Genomic DNA, 21,405 nt, shown 5'->3' on the forward strand with positions numbered 1-21,405 from the left:
TGAAGCCCGCACGCCTAGAGCCCACTCACTGCAACTACTGAGCCTGCGTGCTGCAACTACTGAAGCCCGTGCACCTAGAACCCATGCTCCATAACAAGAGGACCCACCACGATGAAAAGCCCACACACTAAAATGAAGAGTAGTCCCCACTCGCCGCAACTAGAGAAAGCCCGTGCACCATGACGAAGACCCAACACAGCCAAAAATAAAAATAAAAATAAACAACAAATGATCAAAAAATTAGTTCTGAATATCTAAAAAAAAAAAAAAAAGAAAATAGCATAAATGAACAACACTATATACCAAATGGACCTACCAGACATATAAAGAACTTTCCACCCAACAGCAGAAGAATACGTATCCTTCTCAAGCACACATGGAACATTCTCTGGGATAGGTCACAGTTTAAGCCGCAAAACAAGTCTTAACAAACTTAAGACTAAAATCATTCCAAGTTTCCCTTCAACCACAATGGATTGAAACTAGAAATCAATAACAACAATAAGAAAAAATGGGAAAATTTACAAATACATCAAAACAAAATTTAACCCTCTTAAACAGCCGTTGATTCAAAGAGGAAATCAAAAAGTAAGTTTTAAATTATCTCAGGACCAATAAAAACAAAAACACAGCATACCAAATCATGAAATGTTGCAAGAGTGGTACTGAGAGAAGTTTATAGCAATAAACACCTGCATCAAAAAGAAGAAAGATCTCAAAGAAATCATCCTAACTTTACACCTAATGAACTAGAAAAAGAACAAAGCACAATGTTAGATGAAGGAAGGAAATAATAAAGGTTAGAGCAAAAATAAATCAAATGGAGAATAGAAAAACAAATTAAAAATCAACAATACTCAGTTGTTTTCTCAAAAGATAAAATCAACAAACCCTGAGCTGGACTAAGAAAAAAGAGAGAAGACTCAGATAAATAAAATCATAAATAAAAGAGGAGATATTACAATAGATACCTTAGAAACAAAAAAGAATCTTAGGGGTCTATTATGAACTATTATACACCAACAACTTGCATAACCTAGAAAAATTGATAAATTCCTAGAAACATGCAGCACAACAAAACTGAATCGAGAAGAAATCGAAGGCCTGAACAGACCAATAACAAATAAGGAGATTGAATCAGTAATCAAAACCTCCTAACAAAGAAAAGCCCAGGTGTAGATGGCTTCACATGTGAATTCTACTGAACATTCAAAGAATTATCACCAATCCTTCTTAGACTCTTTCAAAAAACAGAAGATGAGGGAACACTTTCAAACTAACCTATGAGACTAGCATAACCCTGATACCAAGGCCAGACAAAGACAACACAAGAAAATAAAATAACATGCCAATATCCCTGATGGACATAGATGCAAAGATCCTCAATAAAATACTAGTAAGCCAACTTCAACAACACATTCAAATGATTATATACGATGACTAGTGGGATTTATCCCTGGGATGCAAAGATAGTTCAACATATCCAAATCAATCAGTGTGATACATCATGTTAACAGAATGAAAGATAAAAACCATAGAACCATCTCAATAAATGCAGAAAAGCATTTGAAAAAGTTAAACATCCATTTATGATTTTAAAAATCTCAACATAATGCATATAGAAGAAACTTACTTCATTGCAATAAAGACTATATATGAAAAGCCCACAGCTAACATCATAGACAATGGAAGAAAACTGAAAGCTTTTCTTCAAAGATCCCATACAAACAAGAATGACCATCTTCACCACTTCTATTCAACATAGTACTGGAAGTTCTAGCCAGAGCAATCAAACTATAAAAAGAAGTAAAATTTATCCAAATCAGAAAGAAATAAAATTATCTCTACCTGTATATGACCATACGGGTAGAAAACCCTAAAGACTCAACAACAACAAAACTGATAGCACTAATAAACAAATTCATTAAAGTTGCAGGATGCAAAATCTACATACAAAAACCAGTGGCATTTCTATATACAAATTACAAAGTATCTGAAAGGAAATTAAGAAAACAATCCCATTTACAATAGAAACAAAAAATAAAATACCTAGGAGTAAACTTAACCAAAGAGGTGAAAGACTTGTCCACTGAAAATTATAAAACATTGATGAAGGAAATTAAAGAACACAGATAAATGGCAAGTTATCCTATGTTCATGGATTGGAAGAATTAATATTGTTAAAATATCCATATGGCCCAAAGTGATCTACAGATTCAATGCCATCCCTATCAATATCTCAATGACATTCTTTATAGAAATAGAAAAAGCAATACTAAAATTCCTATGAAGCCACAAAAGACCCCAAATAACCAAAGCAATCTTGAGCAAACACAAAGCTGGAGGCATCACAATTTTCTGATTTCAAAATATATTAAAAATCTACAGTAATCAAAACAGTATGGTATGGCATAAAAACAGGTATATAGATGAAAGGAAGAGAATAGATAGTTCAGCAATAAACCCATACATTTACAGTCAATTGATCTTCAGCAAGGGTGCCAAGAATACATAACAGTCTGTTGCCTCCTTGATAAAGTTTATTCCGAGGTATTTTATTCTTTTTGATGCTGCTGTAATGAGTTGGGTTTTTAAAAAAGGTTTCCGTACTAATGCTGATTTAAGATAGTAACCCATTTGTCTATATCATTATGAGTAGTTTCTTGCAGAAATTAGTTATATGCATTTGAAATCACTTGGTTCCAGCTAGTATCTCTCTTGAGAGCACCACAGATTATCTGAGTGAAAGGTACAACCAGATTTTTTTCCATTTTTCCTTTTCAGGGGCCAATCGTTAATATGATATAATAGCTGCTTTTGACCAACAAGGGATTAATCTCCAAAATTTACAAACAACCCATGCAGCTTAATATCATCAAAATAAACAACCCAATCAAAAAATGGGCAGAAGTCCTAAATAGACATTTCTCCAAAGAAGACATACAGATGGCCAAGAGGTGCATGAAAAGATGCTCAACATCGCTAATTATTAAAGAAATACAAATCAAAACTACAATGAGATATCACCTCACACCAGTCAAAATGGCTATCATCAAAAAATCCACAAACAATAAATGCTGGAGAGGGTGTGGAGAGAAGGGAACCCTCCTATTCTGTTGATAGGAATGTAAATTGGTATAACCACTATGGAGAACAGTAGGGAGGTTCCTTAAAAAACTAAAAATAGAGCTACACTATGATCCAGCAATCCCACTCCTGGGCATATATCTGGAGAAAAACATGGTTCAAAATGATATATGCACCCCAATGTTCATCGCAGCACTGTTTACAATAACCAAGACATAGAAGCAACCTAAACGTCCATCGACAGAGGAATGGATAAAGAAGATGTGGCACATATATACAATAGAATATTACCCAACCATTAAAAAGAATAAAATAATGCCATTTGCAGCAACATGGACAGACTTAGAGATTGTCATACTGAATGAAATAAGTCAGACAGAGAAAGAGAAATATCGTATGATATCACTTATAAGCAGAATCTAGAAAAAAAATGATAAAAATGAACTTACAAAACAGAAACAGACTCACAGACTTAGAGAACAAACTTATGGTTACTGGGGGGAAGAATGGGGGGAAGAGATAGTTAGGGAGTTTGGGATTGACATGTACACACTGCTATATTTAAAATGGATAACCAATAAGGACCTACTGTATAGCACAGGGAACTCTACTCAATATTACATAACAACCTAAATGGGAAAATGATTTGAAAAAGAATAGATACATGTATATGTATAACTGAATCATTTTGCTGTACACCTGAAACTATCACAACATTGTTAATCAACTATACTCCAATATAAAATAAAAAGATTTTTTAAAATGCCTGCTTTGGATCCCTTCAGAGATTTATAGAAACTTAACTTTGGGTAAGGTTACCTGTTTGACATAATGACCTGCTAGAGCATCTCTGTTAGCTTCCAAATTGTTTCTTTCTACATGGGGTTCATCCTTTCCTGTAGCCACCTCAAGGAAGTGGAACTGCATCAAAAAGTTCCTTAATTTGTCCACTTTTGAGGGGATACCAGCAGAGGCAAGAAAGTCCCTTTGTTTCCAATGCAGCCCAAAGTCATGTACTACACCAAAAGCACACCTGCTATATGCTTAATTCCTGGTCTGACTGGTTGACAGGCTATAGTAAGTGCAATACGTTCTGCTATTTGGGCTGATTTTACCTCAGGTAGAAGACTGTATACTAAAGGAAAGTTTAGATTACTGATAACCTCCAGTTTCAGTTTTGAGGTATGATCCATCAACAGATAATATTAGGTCAGAGTCTCAGGAGGGGTCTCTAGTAAATCTGAGTGAGGTCAGAGAGTTTCCTAACTGAAGTAAGACAAACATGAGGCTCCCCTTCTTTTGGTAGAGCAGGGAGAGCGGCTGGATTAAGAGTGTTACAGTAAAGAACAGTAATGTGACAGGGAGAGAGTAATAGTATCCCAGAAGATATTAATTGGCTGGTTGAAAAGTGTCTGTTCAGTCATTAGTAATGTCTGTACTGAATGAGGAACCTTGAAATCAAGCGAGGAGGCTAGAACCTGTTCAGCAGAAGCATCAACAAGTTTTGCAGTAATAGCTATTGCCCTATGACAAGGGGGATAAACCTTTCCAACAGGGTCAAGGGTGAGAGTATAGTAAGCAATGTTTTTGGTTGGTTTTTATTTTTAGAGATTGGGGAAGTAGATAAACACTAAACTGGCCATTTTAGTGATGTATGCAACTTGCCTCTGACAGACTTCTCCTAACAAAATCCTCATTTTTTTACATCAGTCAGGTTCTTCTTTCCTTTAGATCCTGAGGATATCAAACTTTTTAAAATGTATATTCATTTAAAAATCTTACCCTTGAAGTTAACTTCTCAAATGGATTGTTTTTCTTCCTTACCTTCTAAAAGTAATATATTTACTTCTAGGACAATTTTATGTTACTGAAAATTGAGCAAATAGCACACAGTTCAATATATCACACCTCTCCCACACACAGTTCCCCTATTATTAACATCTTGCATTACTATGGTACACTTCTTACAATTGATAAACCAATATTGATAATGTTATAATTAACTAAAGTTCATAGTTTACATTAAGGTTCATCCTTTGTGTTGTATAGTTCTATGGATTTTGTCAAATGGATGATGTCATACATACATATGTATCACAAAGGGTAGTTTCCTCACCCTACAAATCCCTTGTGCTCCACCTATGCACTCTCCTCCCTCTGAACCCCTAGCAAACACTGATCTTTTTATGGTCTCTATAGTTTTGCCTTTTTCAGAAATGTTATATACTTGGATTCACACAGTATGCAGTTTTTCAGACTGGCTTCTTTCACTTAGCTATATGCATTTAAGGTTCCTCCATGTCTTTTCATGCCTTGGTAGCTCATTTTTTAAAATCACTGAAAAATGTTTCATCATATGTATAGACCACAGATTTTTTCCCTTTGTCTATAAAGATTTCTTAGTTCCTTACAGTTTTTGGAGCAATGGATTTTTTCTTATTTATTTTTGAACAACAGTTGATGTAAAATATTATGTTAGTTTTAAGTGTACAACATACTGATCCAATGTTTTATCGATTATACTCTATTTGAAGTTATTATAAAATATTGTCTATATTCCCTGTACTGTAGAGTATATCCTTGCAGTATTTATGTTACACACAGTAGTTTGTATCTCTTACTACCCTACTCCTATCTTCCCCCTCCCCACTGATAACCTTTAGTTTGTTCTCTATGTCAGTAGTATGTTCCTCTTTTGTTATTTTCAATTCTGTTTCACTTTTTAAATTACACATATAAGTGATAACATACAGTATTTGTCTTTCTATTTCTGCCTTATTTCACTAAGCATAATGCCCTACAGGTCCATCCATATTGTTGAAAGGGGCAAAATTTCATTCTTTTTTATGTCTGAGTAAAATTCTGGAGCAAAGAGTTTTGGCTAGTTCTTATCAACTTGAGTTAAAATCCCAAGGGCTTGTCAGATTGCTTATGCACAAATAGACACAAGAGTTTTAGTAGTTAGACATGACTAGAGAAAGGCTGTTGAACAGCCTTATTCGGGATACAGAAGCCCTCTTCACATTTGGGTTCCCCAGGAGAGGGTCTCTGACTGAGGACTCAGTCAATTCATAAAGAGGTGTTTCAATCTCACAAAAACTTAGTACCCACTGTCTTCAATATCCAGTTAAACCCAGAAACACTCTCAATTGTCTTTCGTTAAGGATGTAGGATATGTTTGGATGGTCTTTAGTCTATCAGGAAATATTGTTTTCCCCTTCTGAAAAGAGTCATGCTCTGAATAATGGACTGTATTTTGGCAAAATACTAATTATATTTGAAATTTTATGTCTCCTTTTTGCTAAGGCTGGGGCAAGTCAATGAAAACCTTTTACAGGCTTCCTTGTTCTTTGAACAAAGTAGATTATCTACACGTTGTGTTAGGACTAAATCACAAGGGAAATTTAGATCTTTTCACGCTTGTTCGACAACCAGGGAAAAATAGAAGGGGGCTCCAGTGTACTCCAGGGGCATGACTGTCCATGTACGTTGTGGTCCTCTCCAGGTAGAAGCAAAATCACATTGACTGTCTTGGTCTAGAGGCACACGAAAAAAAGGCAGAGCAAAGATTCATTAGAGTGAGGCAAGTGGCTTCATGTGGAATTGATGATAAAATGGTTTTTGGGTTAATTTTTGTCAGGAAGTGAGGTATACCTATTTTATTGATGGCCTTAAGGTCTTGAACAAATCAAAATCCTTGTCTGTTTGGCTTCATTTCTTGCTGGATGAGAGTGTTACAAAGGCAGTGCATGGGAAGACCTCTGTAGAAGGCATTCAACTATACATTTGAGCTCTTCTTTTGGCATCAAGGGATATTGTGGGAAGTTTGGGTAATGGTTATGTAGAATGATTCTGAACTTTAATAAGTTCTGCTCCCATTATCTTTTCTACGTCAGTGAAATTTCTAACTCATAAAGGTCAGATGTTGTGTCAAGACATTTATCTGGAGTATCTATCAAATATAATGGGGAATGTAAATGTATATTCAGAACAGACTCAATTGGCTATGAACAGAGAGGTCCTCTGAAAACTCAAGAAATATTCCCTCTGGTGTGCTTCTAATATAACAATTCTATGTGTAAAGTTAAGTTCTACCCTGTTAGATTGGCAGGTGTGTTGTCACACAACAGGAAGGAATGTTTCCAGTCAAAGGGCTCAAGGGTTACATATAAAGGCTGAGAGACAGGGAAAATCTGTGCGTTATTTGAAATACTGATCACGTGTGTGGGACGTTTATGCCAAGGAAGAGGCTGAGCAAAGGTGGCAGGGTTTATTATAGAAAGAGTAGCAATTGCATTGATTTTTATTGGAAATGTTTGAGGTATGATTTTTAGGAGACTTTGCCCAACTTTTCAGGCTTGTTATTGAACCCTTAGGTTTATTGTGGCAAGAGAGATCCTGCAGGTCCTTTCCTGGGTCAGTCCAGTCTGCTTTACCATCCAGAAATGAGCATCGGCAGTTCTGACCAATATGTGTATGAGTGATTTGTGTCAAGACAAGTCTGGGGCTTATGCACCCAAAAGAACGCTAAATTCTTCTCTGAATATTTGCTGGTCTTGTCTGAATTTAGAGACATTTTTACAAATAGCTCTTAATTCAGCTCAGGTCCAAGGTTTAAACTCTGAAGTTGTCGGAATACCTGGTGCATGGGGGTGGATCTTCAGAGGCAGCTGGCATTTTGGGTTCTTGGGAGGTTTGTTGGGCAAAGGCAGAGGACCTGGACAAAGGGAATTAAAAGAAGAGTCAGTGGAATTCAGAAGGAGAGAGAATGGCAGGAGAAGAGGCAGAGGGAGATCTGGGAAAAGCAACTGGAGGACTTAATAGAGAAATAAGTCTAGTTGTCTTTCAAATTGGTCATTAGCTTTGGCCAGAGAATGTTTTAATGAAGCAGCTTTTGATTCAGAGTTTGCTTGGAAGCTTCCTTATACCAAAGCAAAATATGCTGCCCACTGAAACTGAGAAATCTTCTCCCCTTCTTATCGAAGGAGACTCTCAAATGCACAATTTTGTTCACGTCAAATCCTCCTTAGTGAAGCTATGAGGAGTAGAATGAGACGACATGTAAGAAGCAGGCATGTTTCCTGGAAGAGTAGAAGCTCTACACTTAAACCACCCCATAAGAGCTGGCAATGGTGGGTAGATGAGGTGCTTGTACATCTCATGACTTAGGCCCCAACATGACTTCTCTGAATGCAGACTCCAGAGCCTCCACCACCTGACACCAAAGAGAACACTCTTTCTGGATTAAAGTCAAACTTTTAGGTCAAAAGAAAATCAGGAGAAGAAAACCTCATTTGGTTTTGTTGAATACCCACTGCAAAGTGTGTGCAAATGGATGCCAGTCTGATGAGAATGGAGTTCTGCCATTTGCAACAACGTGGATGGACCTAGAGTGTATTCTGCTTAATGAAATTAGTCAGACAGAGAAAGACATATACTCTATGTTATCACTCATATGTGGAAGCTAAAAAATAAACAAATAAATGCATAGAATAAAACAGAAACAGACTCACAGATAATGAGAACAAAGTAATGGTTGTCACCGGGGAGAGGGGAGGGAGGAACAAGATAGGGTAGAGGACTGAGAGATTAAAACTACTGTGTATAAAGTAAGTAAGGAACAAGAACATATTGTACAGCAGAGGAAAATATACCCATTTTTTGTAATAACGTTAACTGGAATATAATCTATAAAAATATTGAATTATTTTGTTGTGCACCAAAAACTAATATTGTAAATCAACTATAGTTAAAAAAAAAAAGAAAGAAAGGGATGACCCTATTGACTATGCCAGTCAACCTGGATTTGAAGTAATATCCAGTAAAAAAGATTAAGGAGGGACTTCCCTGGTGGTGCAATGGTTAAGAATCCGTCTGCCAATGCAGGGGACATGGGTTCGAGCCCTGGTCCCGGAAGATCCCACATGCCACGGAGCAGCTAAGCCCATGGACCAAAACTACTGAGCCTGTGCTCTGGAGTCCACGAGCCACAACTACTGAAGCCTGCGTGCCATAACTACTGAAGCCCACGCGCCAAGAGCCCATGCTCCGCAACAAGAGAAGCCACTGCAATGAGAAGCCCGCGCACCGCAACGAAGAGCAGCCCCAGCTCATCACAACAAGAGAAAGCCCGCACACAGCAACGAAGACCCAACGCAGCCAAAAATAAATGAATAAAAATAAATTAAAAAATTTACTTTTAAAAAAGATTAAGGAAAAATAAGATGTAAGAGGCTTGTCAAAAAAAAGAGCCATACTCTCATTATTTGGAGAGATCTTTATCAGTCAAGCAAGAGAATCTACAGAGAAGTGATTACAGAAATTAAGTAATTTTGCTGGATGTCAGACCAATATAAGAGCAAATTATTTCTATATGCTAGTAGTAATGTACAAAACATATTTGGGATCTTCGAAGTATAAAACACAGAATCTTTAGAATTACAAACTTTTCCAGGACAAGAGAAATATATTAAACGCATATAAGAAGAATGGAAAACAGTTGGCTCTTTTGGGAAAATACCACCCCAAACCCAGCAATAAAGTTAAACCATTTGCCAACCTGATCATTCAGAAAGAGGAGGGCGCCTGGTCATTGTTCCCCATTCTGTGTTCTGTATCCAACAAAGATTTGTCCACATACAACTACTGGCTACATTCCCCCAAACGGGCTAGAGCTGCCATCCAGAAAAGGTCAAACTGGGTAGAGGGTTGCTGTAAACTAGTATGGACACTAGGTCCAAAACCCTGTAAACAAAACAAATTTAGCAATTACTCTATTAAGGGGGTTGGGGGGAACAGGGGTATGGGCAGTGGTAGGGTGCCCAGAAAAGGATGGCTTTTTAGAGAAAAGTGCTGGCGCTTAGGTTTGAAGCGAATGGGACGGGGGTAGAGCTGCTTAAGGGTGCCCTCCCTAGAGGAAATCTAAGCAGCAGTCTGGGTGTCGGAAAGCACGCTGTATTTCAAGCGGCTTTTCTTTGCCCGGGTGAGCTTCCTTTCAGGTGTTTTAGTCAGTCACTGATCAAAACTCTGCAGTGCAGCCCGCATCCATAAAGCATCTGTTCGTATGATTCTTACGGTGTGTGCAAGGTACACACAGCCAATATCAGAAGACTCTCTCCTGCTGCCCGTTCAGTTGGCCAGGAATTGTGGGAGGCAGTTGATTCAGGGAACAGGCATCTCCGGGCCTTGCGTGGAGGACCATGAGGGCGTTGGGGACGCTGGTGAGGACCTGGACTTGGAGAGGGAGGTAGAGGTTGGAGTGGTGAGTCAGGGAAGGGCTCCGGAAGGTGCAAGTCCAGGTTGTCGTCGTGGTGAGGAGAGCCTCTCTCTGAACTAGTGTTGGGGGCCCGAGGGGACGGCTCTGAGACTAGGCCCAACAGGTCGAAGCCAGACATACATCCAGCCGAGGGGCGGAGCCCAGCGACCGAGACTGCAGCAGCATCCGTCCCAGCCGGCAGGAAGTCGGCGTCAGCATCCGCCTCCTCCTCGTTGACCTCTTCTTGGCAGGCGAACTCTGGGGCAGCTGCGCGGACGACTCCCGGCTCCAGGGCCATGTACTCCCCGGGAGCGCTCAGGAAAGCGCCCCGTCCCAGGCCCTGTCCCCACGGGCCTTCCACTCCCGAGCCCAGGAGGGCCTCGGGGACCAGCATGAGGATGCGATCTCCGAGAGACACTTGCCTCACGGACGTTGGCTCGGGCTCCAGCAGCAGGTCGACGTCGTCCAGGGGCACGTGCAGGGCACAGCCGGTGGGCAGGACCACCACGAAGATGAGCGTGTCCGCGGTCGGGGGCCAGGTCAGGTTGTCCAGGCTGGGCGCCGCCTTGGACTTGGACTCGGGGCCCGCGGGCTCCTCCGTTCGGCGGCGCTTGGCAGGGCCCGGTCCTCCGGGCTGCGGTCCCCACCGGTCCGCAGGGGAGGCGCTGGGGCTGCGGGGCCGGCTGCCCATCTTCTCAATGTCGCCGCGGGCCTGGGGCCTGGCAGAAGGCGAGGAAGGGCTGGGTACTGCAGGCAGTGACAGATCGGTTTGACAGGTGAGGCCGACGCAGGGCGGTGGGGCGCAGGACTGCGGGACGAGGGAGGAGCCTTCGGAGCTCTGGGGGCGCCTCTCGGGATCCCTCAGTCCTGGCTTCTAGGGGAGCTGCTGCGCTTGGCTTTGCGTGTGTGAATCTTCAGGTCCTCACGTGGACTGGTTTGCGCAGGAGTGGGCCAAGGACGTTGTGAGTGGCGCCGGCGGAACCTGAGTCGCAAAGCATTCTCACGCTAAGCTCCGCCCCTTCCTAGGCTCCGCCCCTAGAAGTGGAGGCCTCTGTGTCGCCCAGTAGCCCTGGCTGTGGTGGGTAGTTTACTCTAGAGAAATACTTTCATAGGCCTCAAGGGGGCGGAGCAATCGTGCCGCTCTAGGACTAGGCTTCCTGGGTCGAGTTCCTGGCTTTCCTTGTGTTGACCTCAGATACGGAAAACCTTAACCGGAAAACTGATTCAAGTTCAAGTCCCACCAGTGGAGCGCTGCACCAGGACAGTGAGATGTAGTTCGCTCGTCCCCTGAGACCTTGCCCTGGAAGTGACCTTTTAACTTCTTTTGGTCCAACAGTGAGGTGAATTTTTGGATTCACCTCTCCTTGCCTGTGATGTCAATGACTGTCAGATCCTTGAAGGTGGTTGCCAAGAGAAGGTGTGGCTCTACTGCCTAACCAGTGTTAATAGGAGAAAACATCCAAGAATGATTCTGGCATAGGTAATACTTTCATATGGTTTCAGAGGAAGGGGAAACATTTCCCTCCCTGTCCTTTAACCACCTGATTGCTCACTTTGTCCCTTTTTACAAAATAGCTTATCTGTTCTCATTTTTCGGGCCACATAGCATTCCTTTGTACTGAATTCCATTTAAATCAGCCTTCTCTTGATGGGTGTTCAAGCTAGTGATTTGTGAATTGGCCGACACTGGCCTTCTCTGGCCAATTGGTGTAAAATGCAGATTCTTTGCTGCATCCCAGAACCACTGCTCAGAATTCCTGGAGTCATGGGCGTAGGAATTCTCCTTAAGCACCTCCACAAAGATTCTGTTTTGTGGGAAAGTTTAAGATCACTGCATTTGTTTTCATTCAGCATTTGAGGGGTTCAGGAATAGGGCGGTTTATGGTTGAGGTCACATCCCAGCCTGTTAGTGACAAAGTCATGAAGGGAACTCAAACTTCCTGGGCCTGTCTTGAGGGGTTTCCCCTACACTCCCGGCCTGCATCTGCTCTCCTGGCTGCATTTCCGGTGTTTCAGCCACGGGCCAAGAAATTCCTCTGCTTAGGTCAGGATGCTGGCTGGGGGAACTTACAGGGGCTGTACACTGGCATAGGGGACCCTGCCAGGAACCTGAGTTCTCGTGGGGTGAATGTGGATGCCACTGGCACCTTCCTCTATGTTCCCAGGTGATGGGAGCCATTGGTGTGCGCCTGTTTGGACAGAGGGCAGGGTGGGAGATGTTGGGGAGCTTGCAGGAAACAACTACTTTTGTCCTGGAGAATTCTGTCGGCGAAGCTTGAATATCCCATGGTCAGGGAATGTTCAATGGGGGCTCCATTCAGGAGAGTGAGTGTGAACATGCTCTGTTTTAAGGGCCAGAAGGAGGAACCCAAACTTGGCCAGGACACAGGGTGGGGCTCGGGGCTGCTGGCCTGGCCAGGGATGGGGCCCTGAACGTGGTGGCTCCTGTCCCAGCCTGGTGCCACCTCTTGTCCACGGCTCTCCTGACCTCAGTAATCTCACATCTGGGCTCATCGTTGTCCTGGGCCCTGTGAATCCTCACTGTGAGCTCCCCTCCCAAGGGAATGTGGTCCTGTCCTGAGACAAAGGCAGTTACTGGGGGCCTGGCATAGTTGCACCCGATTTCCTCCTCTGGTCAGCCCCTTTCTTTCTTTCTTTCTTTTTTTTTTTTAATTGGCTGTGCGGTGAGGCTTGCTGGCATCTTATTTCCCGGACCAGGTATTGAACCCGTCCCCACTGCAGTGGAAGCTTGGAGTTGTCACCACTGGACCACCAGGGAATGCCCTTGGTCAGCCACTGGCAAGTCATTTCGCCTTCGCTAACCTCAGTTTCCTTACATGTGAAATGGGGAGAATGCCATCTACTGTGCAGGGGGGTTGTGAGATAATGTATGTGAAATGTTCTTGGAACACAGTAAGTGCTTAGTAAATAGTAACTACTGTTTATGATGTTTATAATCTGTCTTTCCCACTTGACATTGTCAGCCCTTTTCTCATCATCTTGAACAGTGCCTGGCATGTATCCGACATCCAATGAATGGTAAACAATATCATCATCATCATCATCATCCTAAAAAGGGGTCTGATCTACTAGAAAGTACTGGTCCAGGTGTTTTCATGGCATAACCTCTATGTAATTCAGAAATGGCTTGCTGTGCACCAGATCAGATACCTTTCCTTCTGCCTTATTTTTGTTTACTCTAAGATGTCCAAAGACTGTCAGGATGGATTATCAGGCCCACTCATTGGGCTTTCTTGGTGTCATTCCAACCTGACTATCCAATCAACATGAACTGCTTGAACCACTGTGGGGGCGGAATTAGCAAATAAATCCCGGTTCTGGGTAGGTTACAAGATGGCTGCCAATCGTCCATCTGATGAGGGCTATTCTGCTATCCCCCTAGAATGCATAACTAGCTTTAAAAAATTCCTATTTATTTTTATTCACTTTAGGAATAATACCTGAATACATATTTTAGAATATCTAAACAGCATAGTTAAAGCTGGAGCTCCCTTCAACTCCCCACAAACTCCCAATCCAGTATTGATGTGACAGGATCCTTTTCTATGGACTTACAAACATAACACAGGGGATGTATTTTCTTCCCGAATGGCAAAGTATTGTGGGTCTTTTTCTGCAATTTGTTGGATCTTATTGCTGTTTGGTATTGTCATCCGCAAAGTACATTATCCCTTCTGTCTTTAATTGGAGAGACCTTTTCCAACATGCAATACAGGCTTTTATATGAAAATGTTGTTTAAGAAAAGGCAGCTTCAAACATCTCTTGTACAGCAACACCTTTGTGTTTGCCTGAAGCAGAATGATGTACTGGCCCACTCACTCTCTGCTTACCTCACAGTAATACTGGTAATTCTGGTATATTATGTTGTGCTTTCTTTACTTCCTGAACGTGTTACTGAGTGGTGAATTGCATTGAATTAGTGATGCTATCCCAATGATTTGATATGATGATGGCCTTTGTTGTCACACGATTATTAATCCTTTACTATTTTAAGAATGACAAAACTGTCATTGAAGTAATTATTTGGCCTTTTAAAGGCTGAGGCTGAAGCCAAATGCAGTTTGGTTTTTTTTTTGTTTGTTTTAACCAAGGACTTCAGCTTCTGTGTTATAAGTGACAGACAATGATTTCTGTATCTTAATTTTGAATTCAGCTTTCTTATGGAATTCTCCTATGTTTTTTCAGTGTTTTTTTAGGTTTACAATCTTATGGTTTGCAAATGGTCTTATTTTTCTTCCCTTTAAGATTTTAAACATCTAATTTCTTTCTCTTGTCTGATTTTGTTGGCTAGTATCACCAGTACAATGTCAAATATTACTGGAAGAGTGACATTTTTTCTTGTTCTAGACTGGTGGGACTCCTGCTAGTGTTTGCCTATTAAGCATATTGCTCAGAAATAAATGTCATGTCAAAGAATTATCAATGTCCTGCTGTTTTATTGAATATTTAATGCGTTATTTTGAAATATTTCCAAAGTTACAGAAACAGTGCAAAAACAATATAAAGATTTCTCATTTATCCTCTATTAACTTTTAACACTTTGCCACGTTTGCTTTATCATTCTTTATTCCTGTCTGTCAGAAAGACCACAGGATATGTGGTTTATATATAGATAGATAGATAGATAGATAGATAGATAGATAGATAGATAAAAATACACATACATAAATATTTGTTCCTTGAATCATTAGAGAGTAAGTTGTATATATTGTATATATTCAGACTCTTTTCCCCAGAATTGTTCAGTGTGTATTTTCTAACACTAACATTCTCATATATATATATATATATATATATATATATATATATATATATATATATATACATATTCTCTTATATATATTTTAGAACAGTTATCAATTTAAGAAAAATTTAACATTGCTGCCATGCTTTAATCCATAGTCCATTTTCCTATTTTGTCAATTATACTAACAATACCCTTCATTATATATCACTATATATATCTATTTAAAAATTTTAAATTTAGTATTATTTTTCCTTCCAGCTTTATTGAGATATAACTGACATATAGCACTGTTGGTTTAAGGTGTACAGCATAATGATTTGACTTACATACATCATGAAATGATTACCACAATAAGTTTAGTTAAAGTCCCTCATCTCCTATAGGTACAAAATTAAAGAAATAGAAAAAAATTGTTTTCTTGTGATGAGAACTCTTTAGATTTATTCTCTTAACTCTAATGTATAACATACAGCAGTGTTAATTATAATTAGTGTGCTATACATTACATCCCTAATACTTATTTATCTTATAAGTGGAAGTTTGTACCCTTGGTCTACTTTCATCCAATTAACCACCACCCTTTTTTTCTTTTTCTTTTTCTTTTTTTTGCCTGTTAGATGCAGGTCAGGATCATGCATTTCTTTCAGGTGTCATGTCTCCTTAGTTAACTTTTATCTGGAATAGTTCCTTAGCCTTTTGTTGGTTTTCAAGCCATTAATATTTTTGAAAATTATACGTAGTTATTTCTTAGTGTTCCTCAATTTGAGATTCTCTGATGTTTCCTCATGATAAGAGTAAAATTATATAAATATTTTTGCCTTGAATACTTATAAATGATCCTGTGTCTTTCTCTGGAGACACATCATATCCATTTGTTCCTTACAGGTGATGTAAATTTTTCTTTTTTCAATTTAATGCTTATTAATAAAGTTATGGATTTGGGTAATCATCAGCACAGCCAGTTTTAGAACATCTTCTTTACCTCAGAAAGTTCTCTTACGCCTATTTGCATTAAATCCTTTCTCAAAACCCCAGACCAAGATAATCGCTGATTGCCTCTGTCTCTATAAATTTGCCTTTTTACTGGATATTTCATAGAAATGAATCATTCAATGTGTAGTCTTTTGCATCTGGCTTGTTTCATTTAATATACTGTTTTGGTAGTTTATTCCTGTTGTAGCAGCTGTTATCCATGTTTGATTCATGTTGTAGCATGTTGTATATGTTGTTCTTTCATTTTTCAAATTTTTTTTATTTTTATTAAAAAATTTTTTTAAACCTCTTTATTAGAGTACAATTGCTTTACAATGGTGTGTTAGCTTCTGCTTTATAACAAAGTGAATCAGTTATACATATACATATGTCCCCATATCTCTTTCCTCTTGCATCTCCCTCCCTCCCACCCTCCCTATCCCACCCCTCTAGGTGGTCACAAAGCACCGAGCTGATCTCCCTGTGCTATGTGGCTGCTTCCCACTAGCTATCTATTTTACGTTTGGTAGTGTATATATGTCCATGCCACTCTCTCAATTTGTCCCAGCTTACCCTTCTCCCTCCCCGTATCCTCAAGTCCATACTCTAGTAGGTCTATGTCTTTATTCCCATCTTGCCCCTAGGTTCTTCTGACCACTTTTTTTTCTTTTTTAGATTCCATATATATGTGTTAGCATACGGTATTTGTTTTTCTCTTTCTGACTTACTTCACTCTGTATGACCGTCTCTAAGTCCATCCATCTCACTACAGATAACTCAGTTTCGTTCTTTTTTATGGCTGAGTAATATTCCATTGTATATATGTGCTACATCTTCTTTATATATTCGTCTGTTGATGGACACTTAGGTTGCTTCCATGTCCTGACTGTTGTAAATAGAGCTGCAATGAACATTTTGGTACACGACTCTTTTTTTTTTTATAATTTATTTATTTATTTATGTATTTTTGGCTACGTTGGGTCTTCGTTGCTGCACAGAGGCTTTTCTCTAGTTGCGGCAAGCGGGGGCTACTCTTTGTTGTGGTGCACAGGCTTCTCATTGCGGTGGCTTCTCGTTGCAGAGCAAGGGCTCTAGGCACGCAGGCTCTAGAGTGCGGACTCAATAGTTGTGGCACATGGGCTTAGTTGCTCCACGGCATGTGGGATCTTCCCGGACCAGGGATCGAATCCATGTGCCCCGCATTGGCAGGTGGATTCTTAACCACGGCGCCACCAGGGAAGTCCCATGACTCTTTTTGATTTATGGTTTTCTCAGGGTATATGCCCAGTAGTGGAATTGCTGGGTTATATGGTAGTTCTATTTTTAGTTTTTTAAGGAACCTCCATACTGTTCTCCATAGTGGCTGTATCGATTTACATTCCCACCAACAGTGCAAGAGGGTTCCCTTTTCTCCACACCCTTTCCAGAATTTATTGTTTGTAGATTTTTCGATGATGGCCATTCTGACTGGTGTGAGATGATATCTCATTGTAGTTTTGATTTGCATTTCTCTGATGATTAATGATGTTGAGCATTCTTCATGTGTCTGTTGGCAATCTGTATATCTTCTTTGGAGAAATGTCTATTTAGGTCTTCTGCCCATTTTTGGATTGGGTTGTTTGTTTTTTTGATATTGAGCTGCATGTGTTGCTTGTAAATTTTGGAGATTAAGCCTTTGTCAGTTGCTTCATTTGCAAATATTTTCTCCCATTCTGAGGGTTGTCTTTTCGTCTTGTTTATGGTTTCCTTTGCTGTGCAAAAGCTTTTAAGTTTCATTAGGTCCCATTTGTTTATTTTTGTTTTTATTTCCATTTCTCTAGGAGCTGGGTCGAAAAGGATCTTGCTGTGATTTATGTCATAGAGTGTTCTGCCTATGTTTTCCTCTAAGAGTTTGATAGTGTCTGGCCTTACATTTAGGTCTTTAATCCGTTTTGAGTTTATTTTTCTGTATGGTGTTAGGGAGTGTTCTAATTTCATTCTTTTACATGTAGCTGTCCAGTTTTCCCAGCACCACTTATTGAAGAGACTGTCTTTTCTCCACTGTATATTCTTGCCTCCTTTATCAACGATAAGGTGACCATATCTGCATGGGTTTATCACTGGGCTTTCTATCCTGTTCCATTGATCTATATTTCTGTTTTTATGCCAGTACCATACTGTCTTGGTTACTGTAGCTTTGTAGTATAGTCTGAAGTCAGGGAGCCTGATTCCTCCAGCTCTATTTTTCTTTCTCAAGGTTGCTTTGGCTATTCGGGGTCTTTTGTGTTTCCATACAAATTCTGAAGTTTTTTGTTCTAGTTCTGTGAAAAATGCCATTGGTAGTTTGACAGGGATTGCATTGAATCTGTAGGTTTCTTTGGGTGGTATAGTCATTTTTCGCAATGTTGATTCTTCCAGCCAAGAACATGGTATATCTCTCCATCTGTTTGTATCATGTAATTTCTTTCATCAGTGTCATACTTTTCTGCCTATAGGTCTTTTGTCTCCTTAGGTAGGTTTATTCCTAGGTTTTTTATTCTTTTTGTTGCAGTGGTAAATGGGAGTGTTTCCTTAATTTCTCTTTCAGATTTTTCATCATTAGTGTATAGGAATGCAAGAGATTTCTGTGCATTAATTTTGTGTCCTGCTACTTTACCAAATTCATTGATTAGCTCTAGTAATTTTCTGGTAGCATCTTTAGGATTCTCTATGTATAGTATCATGTCATCTGCAAACAGTGACAGCTTTACTTCTTCTTTTCCGATTTGGATTCCTTTTTTTCCTTTTTCTTCTCTAATTGCTGTGGCTAAAACTTCCAAACCTATGTTGAATAATAGTGGTGAGAGTGGGCAACCTTGTCTTGTTCCTGATCTTTGTGGAAATGGTTTCAGTTTTTCACCATGGAGGATGATGTTGGCTGTGAGTTTGTCATATATGGCCTTTATTATGTTGAGGAAAGTTCCCTCTATGCCTACTTTCTGGAGGGTTTTTATCATAAATGATGTTCTTTCCTTTAACTTGAGGAGTAGTATCTATTGTATGGAAATACCACATTTGTTTGTACATTCATCACTATTTGGACATTTGGATTATTTCCATTTGGGGGCTATTATGAGTAATGCTGCTATGAACACTCCTATAAATGTCTTTATGGGGACATATGTTTTCAGGTCTCTTGCATAGATTCCAAGGAATGGAATTCTTGGGTCAAATGGCAAGTTTATGTTCCACTTAAAAGTAAACCCATGGAATGGTTTTCCAAGATGGCTGTACAGTGTGACGTTCTCACCAGCAATGCATGTGGGTTTCACTCTTTCCTCATTCTCACTAGCACTTGGTATTGTCTGTCTTTTTTGATTATAGCCATTCTAGTGAGTGTGTTTTGGTATGTCATCGTGGCTTTAACTGGCATTTGTCTAATGACTAATGACATTGAATGTCTTCTCATGAGTGTATCACCTAAGCCTATGTTGTGTATTTTTTATGGTTAAATATCTATTCAAATCTTCTGTCCATTAAAAAATTCTCTCATTTGCCTTATTTTTGAGTTGTAAAAGTTCTTTATATATTCTGGATACAAGTCCTTTATCTGATATGTGATTGCACATATTTTCTCCCATTTTATGAACTTTCCTCCATTGTTTCATTGAGATATAATTGACATATAACATTATATTAGTTTTAGGTGTATTTAAAAAATTTTTATTGGTGCCTTTTGATGTGCATGTGTTTAAAATTTTGATGACTTTCAAAATACCAAGTTTAAAAAAAGGGTTGTAAATTTGGTGTGGTATCTAAGAACCTTCTGCCCAACCAAGGTCTTATGATATCCTCCCCCACCCCTGCCTTGTTTTGAAGAAATTAATAGTTTAGTTTTTACATCTAGGTCTTTGATCCAATTTGTGTTTTTGTGTGGGGGTATAGTGTGAACTAATAGTTTAAGTTTCGTTTTGAATGTGAATATTCAATTGTTAAGAAGACTATGCTTTTTGCATTTAATTGTCTTGGCACTTTTGTCAGAAATTATTTGACCGTAAGTGTAAAGATTTGTTTTTTTACTCATAATTGTGTTCCATTGACCTCTTGTATGACTATTCATGTGCCAATAGCACACTGTCTTGATTATTGTATCTTCTGAGTAAGATTTGAAACGGAGTAGCGTTCAACTTTGTTGTTTTTAAAAGCTGTCATTAAATTCTAGGTCCTTTGCATTTCCCCATGAATTTTAGTATCAGTTTGTCAATTTCTGATGAATGCCTGCTGGATTCACGTATAGCTCAATTTGGGAATAATTGCTATTTTGACAATATTCAGTCTTTCACTCATGAACATGACTTCAATCATGAATCATAAATGTCTCCCTATTTATTTAGATCATCTTTAATCTCCTCAGTGTTTTATTATTGTCAATTTATAAGCCTTACACTTATTTTGTTAAATTTCTTCTTAAGTATTTTATTCTTTTTCGTGGTATTGTGAATCAAATTTTTAAAAATAGAAATATATATATATTTTATTGAAGTATAGTTTATTTACGATGTTGTGTTAATTTCTGCGGTACTGCAAAGTGATTCAGTTATACATATCTATACATTCTTTTCCATTTTGCTTTATCTCAGGATATTGAATATAGTTCCCTGTGCTATACAGCAGGGCTTTTTTGTTTATCCATTCTATATGTAATAGTTTGCATCTACTAACCCCAAACTCCCAGTCCATCCCTCCCCACTGCCCCTCCCCTTTTCCAACCACAGGTCTGTTCTCTATGTGAGTCTGTTTCTGTTTCATAGATAGGTTCATTTGTGTCTTATTTTAGATTCCACATATAAGTGATATCATATGGTATTTGTCTTTCTCTTTCTGACTAACTTCACTTAGTATGATAATCTCTAGTTGTCTCCATGCTGCGGCATGTGGCATTATTTCATTCTTTTTTATGACTGAGTAGAATTCCATTGTATATATGTCCTACATGTTCTTTATCCGTTCATCTGTTGATGGACATTTAGGTTGTTTTCATGTCTTGCCTACTGTGAATAGTGCTACTCTGAACATAGGGGTACATGTATATTTTTGAGTTACAGTTTTGCCTGGATATATGCCCAGGAGTGGGATTGCTGGATTATATAGTAATTCTATTTTTAGTTATTTGAGGAACCTCCATACTGTTTTCCTTAGTGGCTGCACCAATTTACATTCCCACCAACAGTGTAGGAGGTTTCCCTTTTCTCCATACCCTCTCCAGCATTTGTTATTTGTAGATTTTTAAATGATGACTGGTGTGAGGTGGTACCTCACTGTAGTTTTGGTGTGCATTTCTCTAATAATTAGCGATGTTGAGCA

At 39.3% G+C, this 21,405-nt stretch overlaps 1 protein-coding gene across 1 annotated transcript; it reads right to left on the reverse strand.

The window, feature by feature from the left end:
- Positions 1-10,157: 10,157 nt before the first annotated feature.
- Positions 10,158-11,033, reverse strand: LOC137765825 (proline-rich protein 23C-like). Its single transcript, XM_068545617.1, has one exon. The coding sequence runs from the start codon at positions 11,031-11,033 to the stop codon at positions 10,158-10,160; it is 876 nt and encodes a 291-aa protein (XP_068401718.1).
- Positions 11,034-21,405: the final 10,372 nt, after the last annotated feature.

This window comes from Eschrichtius robustus, chromosome 6 (assembly GCF_028021215.1).
Source record: "Eschrichtius robustus isolate mEscRob2 chromosome 6, mEscRob2.pri, whole genome shotgun sequence".
NCBI classification, from domain to species: domain Eukaryota; kingdom Metazoa; phylum Chordata; class Mammalia; order Artiodactyla; family Eschrichtiidae; genus Eschrichtius; species Eschrichtius robustus.

Coding starts and splice junctions, on each gene's coding strand:
- LOC137765825 (XM_068545617.1), bottom strand. CDS start 11,033: ATGGGCAGCCGGCCCCGCAGCCCCAGCGCCTCCCCTGCGGACCGGTGG.